Consider the following 22,962-nt stretch of genomic DNA (forward strand, 5'->3'; position numbering starts at 1 on the left):
TGTGGTGAAGGTGGTTCCACTGTGACTGGCCTCATGACCCAGGTTTCTGACTGTTCCACGAGAAAGTTATTTTAGACAGTGAAGTCAAGCCACTCTTTAGTGCACTCAGTTGTTTAAAATCAAGTAAGGAGGCACTGGAGGACTCAGGAGAGGTTTGAAGTAGGTTTATTCCAGAGAGTAAAATGTCCCATCCATCAAGCAGCTTGAGCCAGGTGCAACTGACTCTTACCCCTCCCATAAGATTCCATTACCATGGTGCAACTCAAAAATAAACAGAGTCAGGCAAGAGAGAAGCAGGGAACTGCAAGAAGGAGAATATATGCATGGAAATAAGCACAATATTACAAGTTGCTTGTTGGAGAGATTATTTGTTCAAACAGCAACAATTCAGGATAGGGTCATGAAGCTCTAGACAGGAACTGACAGCTTGCCTGCATGTGTAGAGCCCTTTGTCCTTTAGTAAAGGTTTAAGGGGGCACTTCCTCTCCTCTGCCATTTTAGTGCAAATGCAGATTACGTGCATAATGTTCTCTTTATTTCTGCTGCATAAGCGTCAGTTTTTGTTAGCTATGCAATACAAGAGGGGATGGAGGAGCTATGAAAAATATTTCAAGAAAACACATTCTGCGTTTATGAGTAAATGTGAAATTTAATGATTTTTGTGATTATCAATGCAGTATTATAATGAAAATAATTTATTTAAAAAAAGAAAACACATTTTGTATGGATAGAGGCGACAATGCCAATGTCCTAGCTGTGGTTTCATCTCAAGCACTACCAAGACTTAGACTCAAAGAAAAGTACTTCATCTTCACAGTGAAAGCCCATTTCACTTTTAGAATTTGTGTAAAATATGTGCGCTGTCCTCCTTTCGGCATATGCCAAAACACCAAACCTCTACCACCGATTTCCGAGTTCTTTTTTGTCATAAAATGGAGCCAGGCACACACTATAACCATGTGCAGTATAGCTTAATAAGCTAAACAAATCAATACTCTGTAAGCAAAAGCTGAAAGAGTATCCCCAATGTACCTGGATCAAATCCATCAGGGCAAGCCGTGATGTTGTCGTGCCACTCTACATTGTCACTGCCACGGATAAGGATATTTCTGGTGAGGAGCCCAACTTCTGCTCTTGCTTCAAACACTCTACCACCAGGCAGTGTAACAGATACCCCCAAGTGTTTGTAAGTAAGTGGGCTGTCGATAGTCAAGGTCCTGCCATCGTCGGACACAGCAGTTATTAATCTCTTCTCATTTTGGCTTTGAGCAAGTCTGAAACAGACCAAAAATAAATTAATGATCATGCAGTTCTGTGGTTGAGCCTCTTTTCCTCAATTGGCTATATAATGAGTTTCAAACAATGAAGAGATTTTAAAAATATTTTTGACTGTAGGTGTAATTTAGCTGGCCCTAATTTCTAGTACTTTAAACAAACATTCCTATTTTTAGTTGCAGTGGTTGACCTGAATACACTAACAGTGGTTCACAGCGAAATCATCACATTTTACATACCATAGACCCAGCCTCCTCATAAAAAGAACAAGAATTTACGATGGAGTAGGTCTCACACTTGGGGCCTTATACGTTTTTAGCTATAAAGCACATTATCCTGTGTAAAGAGATTCTGGTATTCTACTGACCTCTGCTTTTTTTTTTGCAGAGTTTTATATAGCGCGAACTTGACCAGAATCGGGTATCAGAGCGCTTTACATAGCACCAGTTACGTTACATGAGGACACACATTCATTTTTATGTTTTGTTAGGCACGCGGAGATTAAGTGATTTGCCCAGAATCACAGGATGTTCAGCGTCATTACCGAGACTCGAACCCAGTTCCCCAGGTCCGAGGTCGAGTGCCCTAGCTGTTAGGCCAACTCCTCTCCCGCTTTCTATCAGGACAGTTAAATAGAGGCAGTTGCTACAGAAATAACAAGCATTTGCAATGCAATAGGTCTCGCATTTGCCAGAGTTTGAGCTATTGGCATTGTACATGACAATGCCTTTTACTTATATGTTTTGAAAACCTGCAATCGATGCGTATACACTCACTTTGTACTTATAGTCTTTGCTTCCGAGAAGCAAGGCTGGTAGTAAAAGAGGCGCAGTTACTGCCAGCCTTGCTTCTCGTAAGCAACAACTATAAGTAGAAATTGTGTGTTTACGTACCACTTGCAGGTTTTCAAAACACATAAATAAAAGGCATTGTCATGTACAATGCTAATAGGTCAAACTCCAGCAAATGCGAGACCTATTGCATTGCAAATGCATTTGTAATGCAATGGGTCTCACAGTACTGAAAGTTTGAGGTATTGGCGTTGCATTATTATTTGCACCGCCAATAGCTCAAACTTTTAGTAATGCGAGACCTATGGCATTGCAAATGTTTGTTCCAAATGCAGCATGGGATGCTCCCATAACCTGTACTCCACCTTCGCATTTCACTTGCAGCTGGTCCGATAAAAGTTATCCAGGCTTGGAGACTTGAGCAATTTATGTCAGCAGAGGGTTAATACGGTGCTCCCCGGTCTCGGTGATTGGCTGCAGGAGACGCTGCCAGTGGTTGGTTGCCGCACTGTAACTAAGAGCCCTGAGGAGAGACACTGTTGGATGCAGACAGGAGCGAATTAAAATATATATAAATAAAAAAAAGCGAGTTGGGTGAGCCGCACACAACAAGTTGTGCGGCTGCCATTATTAAGTATGTAAATAAAAAAAACGAGTTGAGTGAGCCGCACACAACTAGACACGCGGCTGCCATTATTACTATATAAATAAATAAAACAATTTGAAAAACAAACCATGAGCTGCTGTTTTAAATCTGACAGGTGAGGAAAGCTGGGTGCTGCCCCTCCTGTAATGCAGTGAGGCAGTAATAGGAAGCAGAAACCAGATACCACAGTGGGCAGCAGCCCATGCCTGCGGTAAGACCCCAGCCTTGCTTATGCACACACTGAATCGTCTTGTGAGCTGCCAGGTTCTTGATAAGTAGAAAAATAAGTTTGCTTTTGAAGCTACAGATGTGGTGTAGCTTACAGAGCTGCCGACCTTGTGGCTGGGGAACCGGGTTTTAGTCTCGGTGTTGGCTCTCCAAAAACATGCCAATCTAAATAAATAAAATGAAACTCCTAACAAATAAACTTGAAACAGTGGTGAATCTGAAACAAATGTTGCAAGAATCGTGCCGGAGCAATTCAAATTAAACAAGCTGGCCACAAAGTAAACAAAACACGGGAGGGGGAAGTGCAAAAACAGATGCCCTTGGAACGCGTCTGAAGAGTAGCAAACGAAGAAATGCCAAAAAGTGAAATCAGGAAGAAGTCAAGTAAAAAAATAAACAAAACAACGTATATTCTCAAAGTCTTGACTTACAAAAATGTATATACAGCTTGAAAGGAGGAGATGCGGTTTGACATTGGCACAGAGGAACTAGGTTCTAATCCCGGCCTTGGTTTGACACCCAGTGATTCTGGGCAAATTGCTATATTGCTTTATGCCTTAAAAACCGCAAACGCGTAACATAGATCCCTTATAACGTGGTCTGATGCAATTGGCCCCAGTTATTGCTATACAAAACTGCATCCTTAGATAGTTGAAAAAGAGTCAAACTGCATAAAATAGACGTTGTTCTGTTGAAGTGTTAGTTCACTAAAAATCCCATCGTTGGTGCTGCACCATCGGCTATACATAGAAATCTAATGTCATAATACCGGACAGCTAGAAACATGGAAAGATCCTCCCACTCCTAAAGAAACCCTCAGCTGATCCCATGGTAGCCAGCAATTACAGACCGATATCTCTGCTGCCTTACTTCTCCAAGGCTTCGGAGAAGTATGTCAATGTTGTCATCACTGACTTCGTAGAGGCTACCCATGTCTTGCATCCAAGCCAGTCAGGGTTTAGAGCCAACTTCAGCACGGAGACAGCCCCACTGGAAGTCTCCGAGACAATCAAAACTACTCTTGATAGAGGAGGCAAAGCTGTACTGATACTATTGGCCCTATCGACGGCTTTTGATATGATCTACTCCTGCGCAGACTTCAGGACTGCGGCATTGGGGGCACAGTTCTTCGGTGGTTCTCCTCCTTCCTGGAAAGCCGCCAGCAAACTGTGTGGTCCCCCCATTCTCGGCCATCATTCCTCCCCTGATGTAGGAGTACCACAGGGCTCTGTTTTAAGTCCAACCCTGTTTAATATTTATATGCCCCCCCTCACACCCATAGCAGAACAGCATGGAGCAAAAGTTATATCTTATGCTGACGACACTCAGTTGTTATTTACTTGTGAGATACATGAGGTGTTAAGAGGAAACAAAATCAGCACGTGCTTGGCCAAGGTGTTTGCCTGGTTCAAACACAACCAACTGCTATGCAATTCAGATAAGTCTGAAATTATCCTTTTTGGACACACTCCTGGTGTTGAATGGCACCAGTGGTGGCCCCAGAATCTGTCCCCCCCCGTAAACCTAGTGACCACCGTAAAAAACCTTGGGGTAAAACTGGACGCAGATAGGTCTATGAAGTCCCAGGTACAATCTGTGGCCGGCACCTGTTTTGGGCTGTTAAAAATGATGAGAAATGTCCTCCCTCTGCTTCCCATCTCGCATAGGAAAACAGTGGTCCAAGCCCTGATTTCGTCAAGGCAGGACGATGTCAATGTGCTATACCTGGGCCTCCCCAAATACCTACTAGCCCGCCTACAGGTGGTACAAAATGCGGTGCCCAGGGCCGTACTTAGTGTCGGCTCCAGGATGCACATGACCCCCTGCCTAAAGTCCCTGCACTGGCTTTAGGGTTAACTTTAAAGCCCTGGTGCTAGTCTTTAAGGCTCTCCACAACATTGGAGCTCCCTACATCAGGAATAAAATTCAGCCCTATACCCCATCCAGAACTCTGCGGTCATCGACAGCACCTGATGATCGTGCCAAAGTTCCTTCGGTCACGAAAGGGAGGACGCTCCTTTCAGGTGGCAGCCGCGAAGCTATGGAACAGCTTGCCTCCCTTACTGAGACTGGTGCAGGATCTCCTCGGTTTTAGGCGACTTTTGAAAACCTGGCTCTCCCAAGAGTAGAGGAGGCGCCTATTGTTTCTGTTCATACTGCTTTGTCAAGGGGTTTGAGTCAGCGCCGGGACACTTCCTGGAGTAGCCGCGCGCTTTACAAATACCTCATAACATAACATAAAAGACATTAGTTTTGAATCTGTAATGTGGTCGCAAGGGGTATTCAAGTGACTGGCGGTACGCGTTATGCAATAGAGAGCAGTGCCATGACACAATGAACATGCTCTGTCAGCATGAAAACATACCAAACCTGGTGACATGAAGACCAAAGAAGGCAAAGTTGCCTTCTTGTAATGGTAGTACTCCTGTGCATGTCTTTTCAAAAAGTACCATACACCTTTCCGTACGTGTACTGTCTTAGCGACCTTTGCCTTTGACTATTTTAAAACTAAACAAAAAAATCAAACAAAAGTATAAACAAATTAATGCCTAGAGAACCTAATCCTCACTCATTCCCAACAAGCCAATCACTCACTCAACCATCATCCGTCATTCCTGATACATTGAAAAAATAAAAATGCCAAGAAATGTCAGGTTCACACAAGTCCTTTCTCTCCGATTGTCAGATTTTCTGTAAAGTACCTGTCTCCTGTGGATGCAATAACAATTTCATCTCCAACCTTCCACGTTACAGCATCTTTTAAAACCAAAGTAGATGAACTTGCTTCTGCTGTCTGGGCCAATCGAGTCCAAGTCACAGGAACCGGCAAACCTGCGGTTACAAGAACATATTAGACGTTTTCAAATCACATTCAGAAGTGTTCGTATTGTTTGACCTCAAAATGTTAGTTGCAGTGATGTTACATGTAGAGCTATATGAAGAGCGGGCCTGGGAGGTGTAGGTGGGCCATAGGGGGACCGCAGTCAGTTTGCCCCGAAAGGCGCCAGGAATGCACGGGCTGGTGCACGATCGCGTCCCATGAAAACCACTTGTGACATTGGTTAGAGTGGTTTGAACTGACCAATGCGGAAGAGAAGGCGTGTCTCCCTGCTAAGCCAAAAGTGGAGACCAGAGAGGACAGACTGCTGAGAGTGAAATCTTCACCCTGAGGCAGGAAAGAAGGATCGGTAGGTGAGGACAGATGCTAGAAGCACTATGTGCAGTGCTTCATTTGAGTCTGTGGTTTTTGGTATGCCACGCTGGCACTTAATTGTTATCACAAGCATGTCCAGAGAAGGAGGTACCTCTTGACAGGAGGGAGTTAGCCACAAATAAAGGATGAGGATGTGGCGATTTGCTGCCCGGGCAATCTGTTTATGTGCAGGAAGGGGCACCTGCCCTGAGACTGAACACAATCACTCCTGCAGCACAGACACCTTTGCAACATGGACCAATTTTGGAGTAACACTGCACTCTGACATTTTATTGCAAATATCTCCCCAAGTCTTCCAGGAAGCTCAGAGCGAGCATTTTTAATCCTCCCCCTTTTAGCTTTTTAGCTTGTAATAATGGAAGAAATGTACAATTAAATTGTTTGATTCCCGCGGCGTCTTTTTTTTCATTCATGTTGATTGGTTACAAAAGACCTGGAGCATGACTGAGGTGCTTCTGCAGAGCTGCGTGTGACTCCACAGGCTGCTAGCCCTGGTATTAGCAGAAAGAGAAGAAGTTCAGGAGAGCAGACTGCCAGAGTCCTTTTTATAGGTCGTAATACTAGAGTGGCAGAGCTGTGTCTGGGCTCCAATAATGGAGGTGCAATGATGGTGAAGAGCAGGATACAGGTGCATTGGCAAAGCTCAAGTAACGGTGCAGCAGATCACAATACTGGTGCAATGTTGGGGCTGTGCATGAGCCTAGAGAAGGAGGTACTTTGCTAAGCTGTGAATGAGCCTAACTACTCGAGGGGCAAGGGTGCAGAAGGCTAGCATAGAATTGCACAGTTTTGGTTTCAATAGTAAAGTAACAAGGTACAGCTGATCAGGACAGAGGTGCATTTTCAGAGCCTTGCGTGGGTGTCACTACTAGAGTAGTAGGGCGTTGAAGGCCTAGACAGAGGTGCATTAGCAGAGTTGTATGGACATCAATACTAGAATGATATAGGTGATGAAGCTGCACGTTGGTCTTGAAGCTAGAGTATTCAGGGTGCAGAAGGGTAGGATAGAGGTGCATTGACAGAGCAGTGCATAGCAGGGCAGAGGTGCATTGGCAGAGCAATGTGTGGGTTTCAATGCTAGAGAAGGCAGAGCGCTGGAGGGCATGACAGAGGTGCATTGGCAGAGTTGTGCGTAGGTCTCAATGCTAGAGTAGCCAGGGTGCTGAAGGGCAGGACAGATGTGCATTGGCAGAGATCGACGTAGGTCTGCTCTGGAGCAGCGAGGGTGCTGAAGGGCAGGACAGATGTGCATTGGCAGAGCTGTGTGTGGGTTTCAATGCTAAAGAAGGCATGTCTCTGGAGGGCATGATAGAGGTGCATTGGCAGAGCTGTGTGTGGGTCTCAATGTTAGAGAAGGCAGGGTGCTGGAGGGCAGGACAGAGGTGCATTTGCAGAGCTGTGTGAGGGTTTCAATGCTAGAGAAGGCATGGCTCTGGAGGGCATAATAGAGGTGCATTGGCAGAGTTGTGTGTGGGTCTCAACGCCAGAGAAGGCAGGGCGCTGGAGGGCATGATAGAGGTGCATTGGCAGAGCTGTGCATGGGTCTCAATGCTAGAGTAGCCAGGGTGCTGAAGGGCAGATGTGCATTGGCAGAGATGGACGTAGATCTCAGTTTTGGAGCAGCCAGGGTGCTGAAGGGCAGGACAGATGTGCATTGGCAGAGATGTGTGTGGCTCTCAATGCTAGAGAAGGCAGGGCTCTGGAGGGCATGATAGAGGTGCATTGGCAAAGCTGAGCGTGGGTCTCAATGCTATATTTTAGGCTGTTCCCCTACGTTTTTGCGCTTTTCTGTGAGTCCTCTTTAACTTTTTGACAGTTCCCTCCTTACCTGGCACTTGCACTTTTTCAAGCATTACTCCGGTGCGTTTCGTTAATCAGCCCGAGTCTGCCGCGGTTTTTGCCGACTGTGCAGAGGGCTGAATGGCATATTAGTGCCTGGTGCCTCACTTCTGCCCTAGCTCCTCCTTACTTCCTCTGCTGCGTGCGCGGTCTAGTTTGCCGCGACTTATCACTGGGATGCAAACCGATGCACACAGCCCACAGTGGTAGGTTTGTCTGCCTAAACCCTCCAGCTTTTTAACCTGTGTTATTAAATTTCACACGGATAGTTTAACTATATTTTACGCTGTTCCTGTACGTATTTGCGCTTCTCTGTGAGTCCTTCTTTTTAACTTTTTGACATTTCCCTCCTTACCTGCCACTTGCACTTTTTCAAGCATTCCTCCAGTGCATTTCGTTAATCAGCGCCGGTCTGCCGTGGTTTTTTTTTGCTGATTGTGCTGAGGGCTGATCGGCATATTAGTGCCTGGTGCCTCACTTCTGCCCTAGCTCCTGCTTACTTCCTCTGCTGCGTGCACGGTCTAGTTTGCCCCGACTATATAATTGGGATGCAAACTAACGCGTGCAGAGCACGCGTGCAGGGGGCACACCGTCGGCGTGCCAAAGGCAAGCCCGTCTGCGCCCGTCAGCAGCCTGGAGGTGTCCTGCGCTGGCCATGCTGTCCTCACAACCGTAGGTGAGCTCTCCTCAACTTATCTTACAAGAGGCAAATTGCTTTCTCTCAGGCGTTTGCATCCACTGCTGTGCAACAATGCTGACCCATGCTCAGAAACTGATTTTCAATGCAGCAATTGCAGAGGACATTTCCCTCAGATCAGGGCACCCACTCATAAAAGCCCCACAAGCAATACCAAGAGTAAACACATGAAGAAGAATCTGTATACTAAAGCCTTCACAGTTCACTGTCGTTCCATGCAAAAGCATGCCTCACATATCCAGGATCTACTTTCAGAAGAGCAGCCTGATCTCCTATTTCTTACAGAAACCTGGTTGTCTGATTTCTCTAACCCCACTATCGCTATGGCCATTCCCACAGGCTATACAATTCTCAGGAAGGACCACCTTGGGAGAAAGGGTGGGGGGTGTAGCTATAATTTATAAGGATAACCTGGAATGTTCCTCTATTATGTCAGAACCTATAGAAAACACTGAGTTCTTAGGCTTCCACTGTATAATCTCTCCCCACCAAAGCATTGCAGGTTTTTTGATTTATAGACCCCCTGGGGCCATCAAAAACTTTCTTACCTCACTCCACTCAGCCACAGCCGCCTTGGCCCTAAAATATAAAGACTGTTTGATCCGGGGGGATTTCAATATCCATATGGGTAAAGCTAAAGATCCCCAAACTACTATCTTGATGGAAACCTTACAGACCTTTGAGATGACCACCTCCACATTCTTGGCCACCTATGAGAAGGGTTATGTCCTTGATCAAATTTTCCATAATTTTAATTTAACTACTGATTCGCCTTTGCTCATTACCTGTTCCGACCACCTTCTACTCAAATTTGTCATTCCTCAGTCTTGTTCTATCTCCTCTGTGAACGCGGGAAAAAATACTTCCACCTATAGAGCCTTTCATAAGATATCCATACCTAAACTAGCTGATACCCTCGGAGGCTTCCTACCGAAGCTATCTAACACTCCGGATATAGGTGCCTCCCAACTTCATTTTTGGCTTCTCAAAAATATCGAGGCAGCGGCTCTAGTTATCACCCGCCCCTCCAAGAGGCTAGTCGCCTCGGCTCCCTTGGTTTAGTGACCTTCTCAGAACCAGTAAAAAGAACTGTCGGAAAAGGAAACGGTAAATGGCGAAAATCGAATCCATCAGAAGACAAGGAGGCCTATAAGGAAATCCTTAAAATACACTACACCAAGGAAAAAGCAGCAAAAATGATGTTTTTCCAAATAAAGATTGATACTTTCCAGAATAAAGGTAAAGATATCTTTAGGATAGTGAAATCCTTCACGCACCAAGAGCCGGATTAGTCGAGGGGACATGCACTGAAGAATGGTCAAGCCTGATAGCCCAATTTTCCCATAAAAAGATAGCGTTGATCCAACAAGCCTTCCATAACATCACAGAAGCCGAGCTGGCCTTCTATCATAGCAGCAATGATAAATTTTAAATCAAGGACCCTCCCGCATTACACTTTTTTAGGGAACTCCAGCTGGAAGAATCATTGTCCCTCATGCAAAGTATAAAATCAGGCTCTCCGTCCGACCCTTGCCAGCAAACATTCTGGCCTCTTTAGCCCCTTCTAACAATCCCATTGTACATCAGCTCTTCAAAGTCTCCCTCTCTTCCGGGATTATGCCAAATTTATGGAAACATGTTATGATCCTCCCACTGATAAAAAAAAGCCAGTGGCAATCGGATGGATCCGGCCAATTATAGGCCAATATACCTGCTTCCAGCCTTCTCTAAAGCATTAGAGAAGCATGTTAATAAGGCCCTTCAAAGACACATCGAAGATGGCAATCTTCTCCACAAATCCCAGTCCGGCTTCAGAGCCAATTTTAGTACCGAGTCAGCTTTGCTAGAGATGATGAAGTTCATCAGGCACTGCTTGGATCAAGGAGGCAAGGCCGTTCTGGTTCTTCTTGACCTGTCAGCAGCATTTGACACGGTCCCACATGTCAGGCTCCTAAATAGGCTCAAGGACATCGGCCTATGTGGAACGGCCCTGGCATGGTTCTCCTCCTTCCTGGGAGAGAGATCCCAGACCATCTGGCTCCCTCCGTTCTCATCGCCGATACCATCCTTGGATGTGGGTGTCCCCCAGGTTCCATCCTTAGCCCCACCATTTTCAATATCTACCTATCCCCCCTTGCATACATGGTAGAGGAAGAGGGTGTCAAGATCATCTCTTACGCTGATGACACTCAGCTGATCTTTACCTGCGACAAGTGTTCAGACTTCGACGGGGCAAAGATTAGGATTGCTTAACAAAGGTATTCAACTGGCTGAAGATTAATCAGCTAAAGTGCAACCCAGATCAAACTGAGGTGGTGTTCTTTGGTTGCCCAGTTATTCCGAAATTGACTGCCTGGTGGCCAAATGATTTTCCACAACCCTCAGCTGAAAAGGAGAAAGCAAAAAATCTGGGAGTCATAGATAAAGCACTTTCTATGCAGTCTCAGATCCAGAATCTTACCGGTACCTGTCTTTGTATACTTCGCATGCTCAAAAAAAATCCTGCCACTACTCCCATTGGGAAGCAGGAAGATTGTGGTACAGGCACTGATAACCACAAAACTTGATTATGTCAATTGCCTGTATCTGGGCCTCCCCAAATCTCTCACTCAGTGATTGCAGGTGATTCAGAACGTGGCAGCCAGAGCTATTACCAAGCCTAAACCAAGAGCCATGATGACTCCGATTCTGGCATCCCTTCACTATCTCCCTATAAAAGCACGGATTGAGTTCAAAGCCCTTACCATCTTCTTCAAGGCATTGCAGAAAGTAGGTGCAGGCTATTTAACTAAACGGGTTTCTCCTTACTTTCCCTCGAGGTCTCTTCGCTCTTCAAATGTCAACCTGGCCTGCATCCCCAAGAGACGTTTAGCTCGCACAGGAGGCAGATCCTTTGGCTATCTTGGTGCTGAAGCCTTGAGATCAAATAAAAATCTTCTGTCCTTCAGGAAGAACCTGAAAACGTGGCTCTTCAGTCTTTGATCAGGGTCTGTCTCTCTCCTTCCCACTGTTGTCAAAAGTGCCAGGACACTATAGTTTGAGTAGCTGTGCGCTCGAATAAATACCTTATTTCATTTCATTTCATTTCAGAGTAGACAGGGTGCTGAAGGGCATGATAGAGATGCATTGGCAGAGCTGTGCGTGGGTCTCAATGCAGAGTAGTCAGGGTGTTGAGGGGTAAGACAGAGGTGGTTCGGCAGAGATGTGAGAAGTGTTCAATGCTAGAGTAGCCAGGGTGCTGAAGGGCAGGACAGAGGGGCTTTGGCAGAGATGGACGTAGTTCTCAGTTCTGGAGCAGCCAGAGCGCTGAAGGGGAGTATATAGGTGCATCAACAGGGGTGTACAGAACTCATTGGCATGGCGTTCCAGCTGGTTCTCAAGGTCACAAACTGACTGTCCTATTCCCTCTGTAGCCTGGCAGGGGATGACGTCATCAATACCTGTGGAATAGGACCGCAGATCCAGGTCACCCAGGGACTGATTTTGGACTTACTCCCCATAGCGCCTCCCACTTGGACAGTTTTCAGACACTGTTTTCCTCAAGGGCGCCCCTACCACTAACATCTCTTTATAACATTCCAGTGCGTTTAGACTTTTGCCACCACCTAACAGCGCAGGTTGCGGAGATTAGCCGCCAACTCTACGCCCCAATGTGCGAGCAGAAAATCGAAAGAAACCGGCTTCTTTTAATACAGATGAATTTTCTTTATATATGACTGAAAACCAGTGTGCTCTCATTTGGAATCGTTAACGCCGAATGGGCGTTAAACTGACGGAATAAAGACCGCATGTGAGTTCAAGTATAAATAAATGAGGGTGGTAATGCTTTCAAATCCTACGATTGTTCCTAAATACACAGCAGTACAAAGCATTTAGGGACGTGTCACGTTTGGCCCGCCTTAATGCCTATAGTGAGACTTTAACGAGGATCTACATTTTCTCAACCATAGGCCAGGCATTCAGTCGGTAAAATCTGAAAGAGAAATTAGTTCTTTAATTTGGATTTCTCAGGTGGGAGCCTTCACAACTCCATTCGCGCGGAATGTTTTAAAGGCAGACTTGACAGCCAATAGGCCCCAGGGAGCAGTTCAGATGGTGCCAGACCTTTATTCTATTTCTTTTCGACTCTTGTTTTATACCATGCTCGCATAAAGTGTGGGGTTCAGACCTAGAAGTCTTACCGTGCAGGTCGAGGATGCCTTCTCTCACTGCCAGGGTCTTTGCGCCATACAGCGGCAGTTCCGGGGAGCGCAGATGTCCATGGAGTGTGATGATTGCCTTGTGCTGGAAGGGGGCGCCTTCCGTTCCAATCTAAACGAAGAAACACGCGGCATAATTAAACGTCAGTTTTGAGCCACACCCCACAGCTGAAAGCAGTGTTCTCTTCCTTGCAAAGACCCCGCATGCGGCTGACGTCTATGAATGAGGCTGAATGCTGCGATGATCAACCATGACCAGCATCTGTTCACAGTGGCCAAGCAAATATGTGGAAATATATCTACCACCACAACCTGGATTGAAGATATGAAAATACGCTTCCAAAGGCATTTTAATGTCAAACAAGTCCAAACATATGCTCGATGGTCTGCATGGGCCAAAGCAAGTTTCTGATTAAGGCCTAGGTACATTTCAACAGTCAGCATCTCATGTTGCATCTTTATTCAACAGCACGTGTGGTAAAGATTCACTTTAAACAACATTGTATACAAAAGGCCTACACAACTTGCTGTGTACTTATGTACCTGAAGAACACCACCATCTGTAATCAGAATATTCTCTGCCTGTAATTCGATGTCAGCTTCATCAAATACCAGAGTTCCTCCTGTAAACAAGTCAAAACCAGAACTGAATTATCAATAAGTTTGATACATATTTTTTTAATGAGAAGAGAAATGTATCAACTAGGGAAAACACAACAGAATATTATGACAATGAAAGAGAAGCATTGGCAAAGCCAATAGTTCTTACCCTTGACACCAATTAGTCTTATCAATAATCACCCCTCAGATGACCATTATAAGTGCACAGGTATGCACATAGGTCATCTTAGAATGGTTTTGTTTTAGAAAAAATATTTCAAGTTACCAGTATGTACATATGTTTATAAGTGTGTCACCATCGTAAAATGATTTTTTCTTTAACTAAAATAAAAGTAATTCCAAACGGCCACTGCACGTGCGTTCACACATATGTTGGCCCTCTTGGGATTGTTTTTCTTTTAGTTTAAGAAACATTATTTTGAGATAGTCTGCGTGGTTGGGTGTGTAAGCACGCACATATGCTGCCATCTTGGAAACCTTTTAAAACTATTGTAAGATGGCCGTCCACTGATGCAACTGCAGGTGGTGAAGTACGCACAAAGAGGCAGGAGAGGGTTTTATTTGGTATGAAGGAATGCATAGGCGCGGAAAGAAGCAGGAGGGATCAGAAAGACACAAAGAGAGGAAGAAAAACGGTGCCTCCTGTGATGCAAAGTCCAAAGTCAGCAGTGAGACCAAAGTGCTCCATTGGAGGAAAGCCACTGAATCAGGAGCAGAGAAATGAGACAGAAACTAAAGCCATCAAATCATAAGCAAGGGGTGAACACAAAGCCCATTCTATTCTATATTGGATGGAATAGGTCTGATTGCCAGAAGACACCTGAAGCTGTCTGTAGGCAAGACCAAAAAAGGAGACAAGAAATAACGTTTTTACTGCAGTTGCAATAAAAACAAGCACTGGTGATGGCAACAAGTCTGGCTTTAAAGAAATATTGTACAGTAGTGTGAAGTATTACAAGTAAATAGCATGGCAATAGATCTGTATTTCTGCGGAAGCAAAGAACCAAAGAATAATTTTGGTTTGCCTAAAGGGTCAGGTGACAATTGCACTGTCAAGCCAGACCTAAAAATCCATGAAGGTGAATGACTGCCCTCCTCCCATCTGTGCTGCTGCCAACATACATTATCTCGTTATCTATGACACTTTAATAGCATTCTGATGTACTTAGTACCCCTGAAAGTTCAAGCTTAAGCAGCTGGATACATACAAAAATAAATCACAGCTGCGGTGGAGGGCAAACAGGTTTTTTTGTGGAAGCACAAACCTGCCCAATAAAAACATGTACTCCTTGCTCCCAACATGTGGGTGGAGGCAAATCCCCTCTCTTGTGATGCTCATATAATTTTCCGGTGACAATGCTCACATAGTTGTCTGGTGACAGCTACGCAGTCAAGCCAGAGTCCAAAAACACAAGCCTTTCCCATATAGAAAGTAGTCATCACTAATATTGTTTAGGGGTCTGTGACTATTATAAAACATACAGTACTAGATTACTTAGGCTGCTTAAATGTGATGCTATTACGCAGTTATTTGCACCAACCTATCACCGCAGAAATATCTTTGCAATGTCAATATCAACATTTTTCAATGCACAACTGATACAACTATCATTTTTATACCAGTAGGTTGGTGATATTTATGGCTTTCAATTACACCTGCATTGGTACTATTACTAGTTCAATATATATAACCTGGACAAAGATGCTTCCCTATTTCTGATTTTGGGCCCTCATTGGAGATCTGTTTTAGGATCAAACATCTAATCTCATCGTGATTTCATTATATTTTGTCAATAGAGCTCAGACACTCGGAGGTTTATTGGCACTGAGAACAAAACCAAGGTAGAGTGGTATAAAGGCAGAGAAAGAGGGGCTAGGAGAAGAAGTGAGTTTTCCAATCTTCCATACAAACAAAACACTCTGTATTTCCTAGCAGCAGGGGAAGCATGTTACAGAGTTTGGAACCCATCATATGAAGGCAGAACTAAGAGGTCACCCTTGAGAGTTCAGAAGAGTAAAGTGATTTGTGAATAAAGAAAATACACTTGAAGTGGCTTTGCTATTTCACTAAAGGCAAGTGTAGATGTCTGCATTTCTGAGAACCATGATCTTGTGTTTGAGATGGTGAATGAGAAGAACATCGGCATCTAGCACATACTTCATTTGTGAACTGGCATATGCTGTATGTGTAGACTGTTACACTGATCAATGCCTACAAAAAAGCAGGCCGCGGCCAACGTGGAAACAGTAGGACATGTCAAAGACTCTAGGGTGTGTTTGATCCACTGTCACCTCCAGGGACTTGAACTTGAGGACTGACAGTGGAGCATCACTCAAATAGCATGTTAGAGTGTGCTTTCCTTGCGCTCATTATTATAGTCTTATTGACATTTTATTTCAAGGGTTTGTGCAAAAGTATTGTTGCACTGTCTCCAAGCCTGTAGGAAGGTTGCTAAGTGAGCCTGGAGACTGGCTATCCAAGCGGGTGATGAATTGAGAGTTGTCCCCATAGAATGGCGTTCTACAACCAAGCAGTCTTATTATGGGGTTAGAAGATGCACATATACATTGAAAATCATTGGAGACTTTGAGGATGCTGAAAGGACTCCTAAAGAGATAGGGAGCTCCTTGGTTTATAGTGACAGAACTTCACAGATTGCACATGGCCTGTCAAAGAAACTGGGAAGTACAGTGTCACTTCTAGCGGCTTCCCCGAGATTGTAAAAAGATGTGGCAGTCTATGACAGTTTCGCATGTTGGAAAGAGATCAAAAAGGATCTTTCCTGTCATATTACCCTCATCCCCAATAGCCCGTAACTCTTCAGAAGAATAAATCATACCAGTTTCTGTTCCTTCTCTGAGAAAAAAAACTTATCTCACAAAGGTCTAATAAATCTAACAGTCACAAAAATATGACAATAATTTACACATTGGCTGTAGAAAGATGTGGGGTCTTTCGTGGCACGAATCTTCCAAATATCCAATGGAAGTAGAAAAGAGCTAATCCCACAAAAGAAGCTTCTGTGGCTCTGTTAGATTGGTAGTGTGCAAATAAGGCACAAATCCATATTTCGTCATACATTCCATCTATCTATCACACAGCTGTGGTGGTAAAATTATTAAGCTATGGTCCACTGAAATCAATGCACCACATGCGCCTTGGTCAATTCGGCTACCATGCAAATTCATTCATGCATGGAATCCCAATAGACCTTGAAGACTAACTAAACACCTTTTAACATAGGACTGTAACACAGTGATTAGGGTTGGCTTTACTAATAAGAATTTATATCTGCCCAAACAAAACCCTTTTTAGCAACCTTAGAATAATGAAAGACCCCCAAAAAAATAATGTTCTACCCTCGCATCGTGGATGAAGGACAGCTGCCTCAAACTCAACTCTGACAAAACCGAAGTCCTCATCTTCGGCACCCGCCCCTCCGCCTGGAGCAACGCATGGTGGCCATCAGCCCTCGATCCGTCCCCCACCCCTACGGACCACGCAAAAAACCTTGGCATAATCCTGGACTCCTCCCTCTCCATGAATCGCCAAATCAACGCCGTCGCCTCCACCAGTTTCAATTGCCTCCGGATCCTTTGTAAGACTTTCAAATGGATCCCCCCAACTGCAGAAAGACGCTCACCCATGCCCTAATCACTAGCAGGCTCGACTACGGAAACACCCTCTACGCAGGAATCAACAAATCCCTGCTATGCAAACTCCAAACCATCCAGAACGCTGCTGCAAGGCTCATCTTAGGAGCACCACGCCACGAGCACATGACCCCGCACCTCCACAGACTCCACTGGCTCCCCGTCGAGAAGAGAGTCACTTACAAACTACTCACACACGCCAACAAATCACTCAACAACATCGGGCCGAAGTACCTCAACGACAGATTGAGTTTCCACTCACCAGTGAGGAACCTTCGCTTGGCCGACCTCGCCCTGGCAGAAGTCCCCCGCATCCGCCGTAGCAGATCCGGAGGCAGAGCCTTCTCCTACACCGCGGCCACGGCCTGGAACTGTCTCCCGTTGGAAATACGACGTACACCAAACCTGCTGGCTTTCAGGAGTGCACTCAAGACATGGCTTTTCAACTGACCTGAGCTGGGCTCCCCCCCACCCCCCCCCCCCCCCTTCCCACCACCCCCCCCCCCCTCCCGCCCCCCCACCCCTCAGCGCCTTGAGACCCTCACGGGTGAGTAGTGCGCTTTACCAACCCCTGATTGATTGATACCCTGTACCTTGTAGTTTGCATGCAGCTCTATAATGGCACTTCATAGCTCTCTGTGCTATATTACGATTGTAACTTATGAACTGCAAAGTAACAAAAGGGTCTCTGTAAAAAAAGCAGTTGACCACTAAGCTATGCACATAAAATACTGTTCTGTGATCTACATGGTTCACGTCCTTTGCAGCAGGCATATTAACCGCCTGTGCTACCTTACATGAGTCAAAACTGGCACTAGACAAAACTCGATCTCTCTCCAGCAGGTATATTAATCACCAGAGTTCTATTGACACTTTAATTGTTGCATGAAAACAACTGGACATACAAGGAACTCTGCAGAGGGTGTTTTCAAAACTGCCTCCCTTAACAAAAAAGGTTCCCCACCCTTCCAGCCTCGCGGGGAAATGCCTAATGCCAGTCTGGCTTCAGCACCCATTCTGAAGTACAGCCTACTGCAGAATAGCACTATTTATAATTAAAATGAGACAAATTTCAAATGATAAGAAAAGCGCCGAATGTTTTACAAAATGGAGAAATATCTATCTTAGATCTGAGAACAGAAGCTATTGTATAATTAGAAGCAAAATTAAAACAGGGTTGTCAAAACACTTAACACAATTTAAATTCTTAAATTTATATTAAAATAGAATTTTTTATCTCAGTCAAAATTGCTAACTAGCATAAATATTTTAACTTAATTTTGCTCATAGTTCGTTTTTTATTTTGCTCGAAGCTCTCTCCAAGAATTTAAGACAAAATTAAAAAGCTTTCTTTTTTTTACTTAGTATGTGTGTCTTACTCATGGGAATTTAGCGGTAAAGAGACACCTTCATCGAAAGTAAAACATAACTTCTCTCGGAAAAAGCTTTACGAGTTGCAGCCATAGGCCCAGATTGACAATGGGTTAGTGGCGTAAACTGCAGCACCCATCGACTTTTGCACACAGAAAGGAATCTATACACCTAAAATTGACACCAACAGTGGCAAATGCCTTTGTTATGTTATGGTATTTGTTTGTTGTATTTTATATAGCTCGGACATGACTGGAGGCACCAGAGCGCTTTACAACAGTAGCATGATACAAGGGTGCAGCAAGTTACAGTTACAATAATTACATTCAGACATATTGCATCAGTAGCTGCGATCAGGACGAAAGCAGCCGTTAGATAGGGACGTACATGGTTCAAGCATTGATTAAGATCGTGGGGACACACAATGTAGGTAGTTTGTTTCCTGGGTAGAGTACTTAGGTATGGCCGAGGGTGATTAACCCAGGTGTCTGTCAAATAGGAGGAGCTCAAGGTCCTTTTTGAAGGTGACTATGCAGGTTGTTAGGCAAAGGGAGAGAGGTAAGGGGTTCCAGGTTTTTGTGGCACTACCAGAGAATGACTGGCTCCTGTATCATGTACCGTTCTTGACTGAAGGTGGGAGGTTCCAGGAGCAGGGACTGGGCATTTTTGGAACCAGTATTTGATCTACAGATTTTCAGTTTATCACTTAGATAGGAGGGTGAAGAGGAGTGCAGTGCTTTGTGACGGATGCAGGTGATTTTGAATTGGGCCTTGGCTTCAACTGGAAGCCATTAGAGGGTTAGCAGGGCCGGGGTAATATGGTTACATTTCTTGAGACCTAACACGAGCACGCGGCTGCATGTAGAGTTGCTCTCAGTGGGCCTAGATGAACTATCGGAATGCCTGAGAGAAGGGCGATTCTGTAATCTAGTCTGGAGAGGACGAGAGACTACACCACTGTATTGAGGTCTTGTTCTGGTATCAGCTGTATGACACCCCATAGCTGCTTGAGTTGGTGTTGTCCACTTTTGCCCAGGAGGGTGATGTGACTGAAGATTTAGATGGTTGTCAAGGGTGATAAAGGAATGTAGCACTGCAGGGCAGCCATCCAGGGCGTAAAAGTTGGCATCCATTCCTAAACTGGGGTTTTTGCTTTCGGAGGTGAGGTCAAAAGAAATTCTGTTTTAGTTGGGTTGAGTTTTAGATGATGGTTAGACATTTAGTTTTGAATCTTTAGGAGGGTGATTGAAGGGAGGGCAAGGTCTTCAGGGGAAGAGATTTTCATGTATGTTTGAGTGTCGTCAGCATAGAGGTGGCTGAGAATCACACATAGCGGTTCTAGGTACAGGTTTAAGAGGGTTGAGGAGAGGATCGAGTCTTGATGGACCCCTTGATGTACATAGACTGGTTTCGAGCATGTGTTATTCATTTTCACAATTTGGGAGCGGGTGTAGAACTGTACCTCCACAGACCATTCATTGTTCATGAGTGCAAAGGAGGTCCAGATGGTTGACAGTGTCGAATGCAGCAGACAAGTCTAGGAGGACCAAGAGGCACAAGTTCCCGCAGTCGAGGATTCTAAAGGAGTCATCAACTATTTGTAGGATTGCAGTTTCTGTACTGTGGCCCTGGAGGAATCCTGATTGGAGAGAGCCTACGAGGTTGTGCGTTTGAATGTGTGAAGTGAGCTGGGAAGCAATGCAACTTTGAATGACTTTGCCTACAAGTGTGGAGACTGGGCGGTAGTTGTACATGTTCTCTGGGTTGAAGGATTGTTATTTCAAGAGAGAAGAGATTTGACCCACTTTTAGTCTGGAAAGAGGCCCTATTGAAGAGAGGAGTGGATTATGTTGGTCCAAGGGGGAGTTGGTGAGTGGCAAGAGATTTGCTGATAGACCCTGGAATGCCATCCTGAAGGTGGTTCGAGGGTTTAACTTTGCAGATTGTTTGCTGTAGGTCTCGTTCAGGAATGGGGAGATGGAGGACCACAAATGAAGTGCCTTGCACGGTAGAATCTCAGTTTCTGGAGGTTCATTGGTGTGTAACAAGTTTTGGCTGTCTCTGCATTTTCTGTCAAAGACATCCATGAAGTTTTTGCAGCAGGCCACTGATGGCTCAAGAGATGAAGTGGTGGAGGGGTTTGTAGCTTGTGCTAGAACCTCGAAAAGACGCTTTGGTCTGTTCTTTGCAGAATTCACAAGTGCTCTGAAGTGAGAGGATTTGGCTCCAAGGATTCGGTCTTTGTACTTTTTTCCCTCTATGCAAAGCTTATTCATACGCAGGTGAGAGGGCACTAATCTCCATTCTTTCTTTTTCTTTCTGATAAGCTTTCTTTCTTTGTAAAGTTCTTTTGAGAACCAGGGATTGGAGGGTTTTGGTCTAGATAATTTGCACTTCAGGGATGCAAATTTGTCGATAAGGGATTCCATGCAGGAGTTATATTTGTCCATGGTCTCATTAATATCAAGGTGGGGTGTAATCGAGATTAGGGTAGGAAGGGCTATGATGGCCATTGCTTATGTGTCAAGGTTGGATGTGTCCCTAAACCATATTTTCTCTTTCTTGGGTTTCCTGGCATTTTTGGTGTAAGAGAGGGAGAATGGGAGCTGCATGTGGTCAGACCAGTCGACTGGAATTGGGTCATATGACTGTAGATTGAGGGACGAATTGCGCACAAATCACCCCAGGAAGGGTATCCGAGCGCAGTCCAGATCATAAACAAAATTAAAACTACTAGGCCACAAACAGCTCTGTTTTAAGAAGTTTCCTACATTTAAAATGATCCATACAATGACGTTAAGTAGAGCGGAAGCTTGTTCCAATCCAGAGGGGCGCGAATTTGGTGCTAATCTAGGCAAAGGGGGCTTAACAGGGTGGGACACAGTGGAAAAAACACCACAAGGATTGCATGCAAAGACAGATATACTAAAATAGAGTGATCAATTCTGGTATGCTAGTTTCAGAAAAATTACACATCTTATGGGCCTCACTCATGGACAGTTAGTTGTCTCTGTGTAGACATTTGTACTGCATAGTATACCGCAAGCAAATATTTCCGTCCAGATATGGCTCGCTCGTTCATATTTTAGCCATGGAACAATAAGCATACCACTTTAGGGGCACAAGCTATAGTTAGCTCAGTGAACTATTAATGATGAATTTCTCTAATTTTTGTTTTCTAAACGTTAGCCTTTATCTTATTTCAATACTTAACTATACCATCACTTTACCTATTTGTTTTTCAGTGAATTTCTGGGGTATTTTTAACACAAGGTAAGATCCTATTACCATAATTAATTATAATGTCACTTTGACCTTTGTTTCAGTTAAGTGAACTATAAATTGTGTCCCCATCATGTTCTACTATAACTATACATCAAACATGACATGTTAAATGACATCACTGATGACATCACTCGTGATCAGTCATCGTCTCCCACCAGACCCTGCATTCAACTTGCATCAGGACATGGACCCAGTGTGTAGGCTCCAGTAAGGCCCTGCATCAAACCCGCTAAAAGCATCAAACATACACTGCACATGATCTTCAGTCATATATAGGACAAGTTTGACACAGGCTTAAGTGAAGCGGGGATCATATGCTGGGTCTCACCTGTAGCCAGGCCCTGCACTCACCCCTCCAAGATCACCTAGCTCCCTACTTGCACATCTTCATCCCTTCAGAGCAAAGGTTGGCCAAAAGGTCTATTATTAAATGATGTTCAGTGGCCAGTTCTCCATAACTGACCGGTTGCTACTGTACCCATTCTTTAGTTAAATGCAAACAAAGAAAAGGACATCCATCAAAAGTTCTTCACTTCTGAAATATCTAATTTCTTTTTACATCATTGAAATCTAACACGCAAGCTCATAAGAGTCCAATCATCGATGTAGCTTGTTGTATTACTCCTCGTACACAAAACCTATAGCACACTGTCATCAGTGTCAGAATCATTGATTGATCTCATTAGCAACTGCAACAGTTATTATTTAAAGTCAATCAGTAATGTCATCAAATAATGTAATTTAACATAATGATTATGTAATATGTGAGATCATAAACTGTGCATGATAGGGGCCAAGTTATATTTACTACACTAAACTATAACTGGTGTATTTCAGTGTTAGCTTGTGTCTCTTGCCAACACCTAATTATAACATCAGTTTAACCAGGAATGGTGAAATACATGAAATATGTCATTGCTTCCTTTAAAATATGTGTTTCATCATATTAATAACAGCCCCAAACCACTCTGCAGAGATTTACCATTGCCAGAGCTGCTAGGTTTATTCAGCGGGTTATCTAAATTAATATTTTTGTGAGATCTGAAATTATGTGGTTCATTATGTGGCAAAAATGAGTGAAATCCATAAATCTGTGGTAAACGCAACAGCCCCAGAATTAAATATATCCACTGGGCCTAACT

The 22,962-nt window shown here is 44.3% G+C and overlaps 1 protein-coding gene across 1 annotated transcript in view; it reads right to left on the reverse strand.

Moving 5' to 3' along the window:
• Positions 1-22,962, reverse strand: part of LOC146830893 (fibrocystin-L-like) — a 533,569-nt gene that overhangs the window by 220,986 nt on the left and 289,621 nt on the right. The window contains exons 45-48 of the mRNA XM_085603812.1: positions 13,433-13,512; positions 12,872-13,001; positions 5,643-5,772; positions 1,033-1,274 (exon numbers count right to left, since the gene is read on the reverse strand). Of these exons, the coding sequence (XP_085459938.1) occupies positions 1,033-1,274; positions 5,643-5,772; positions 12,872-13,001; positions 13,433-13,512 (582 nt within the window). The remainder of the gene's footprint in view (positions 1-1,032; positions 1,275-5,642; positions 5,773-12,871; positions 13,002-13,432; positions 13,513-22,962) is intronic.

The sequence above is a fragment of the Triturus cristatus genome, chromosome 5_1 (assembly GCF_964204655.1).
Source record: "Triturus cristatus chromosome 5_1, aTriCri1.1, whole genome shotgun sequence".
Taxonomy (NCBI): Eukaryota; Metazoa; Chordata; class Amphibia; order Caudata; family Salamandridae; genus Triturus; species Triturus cristatus.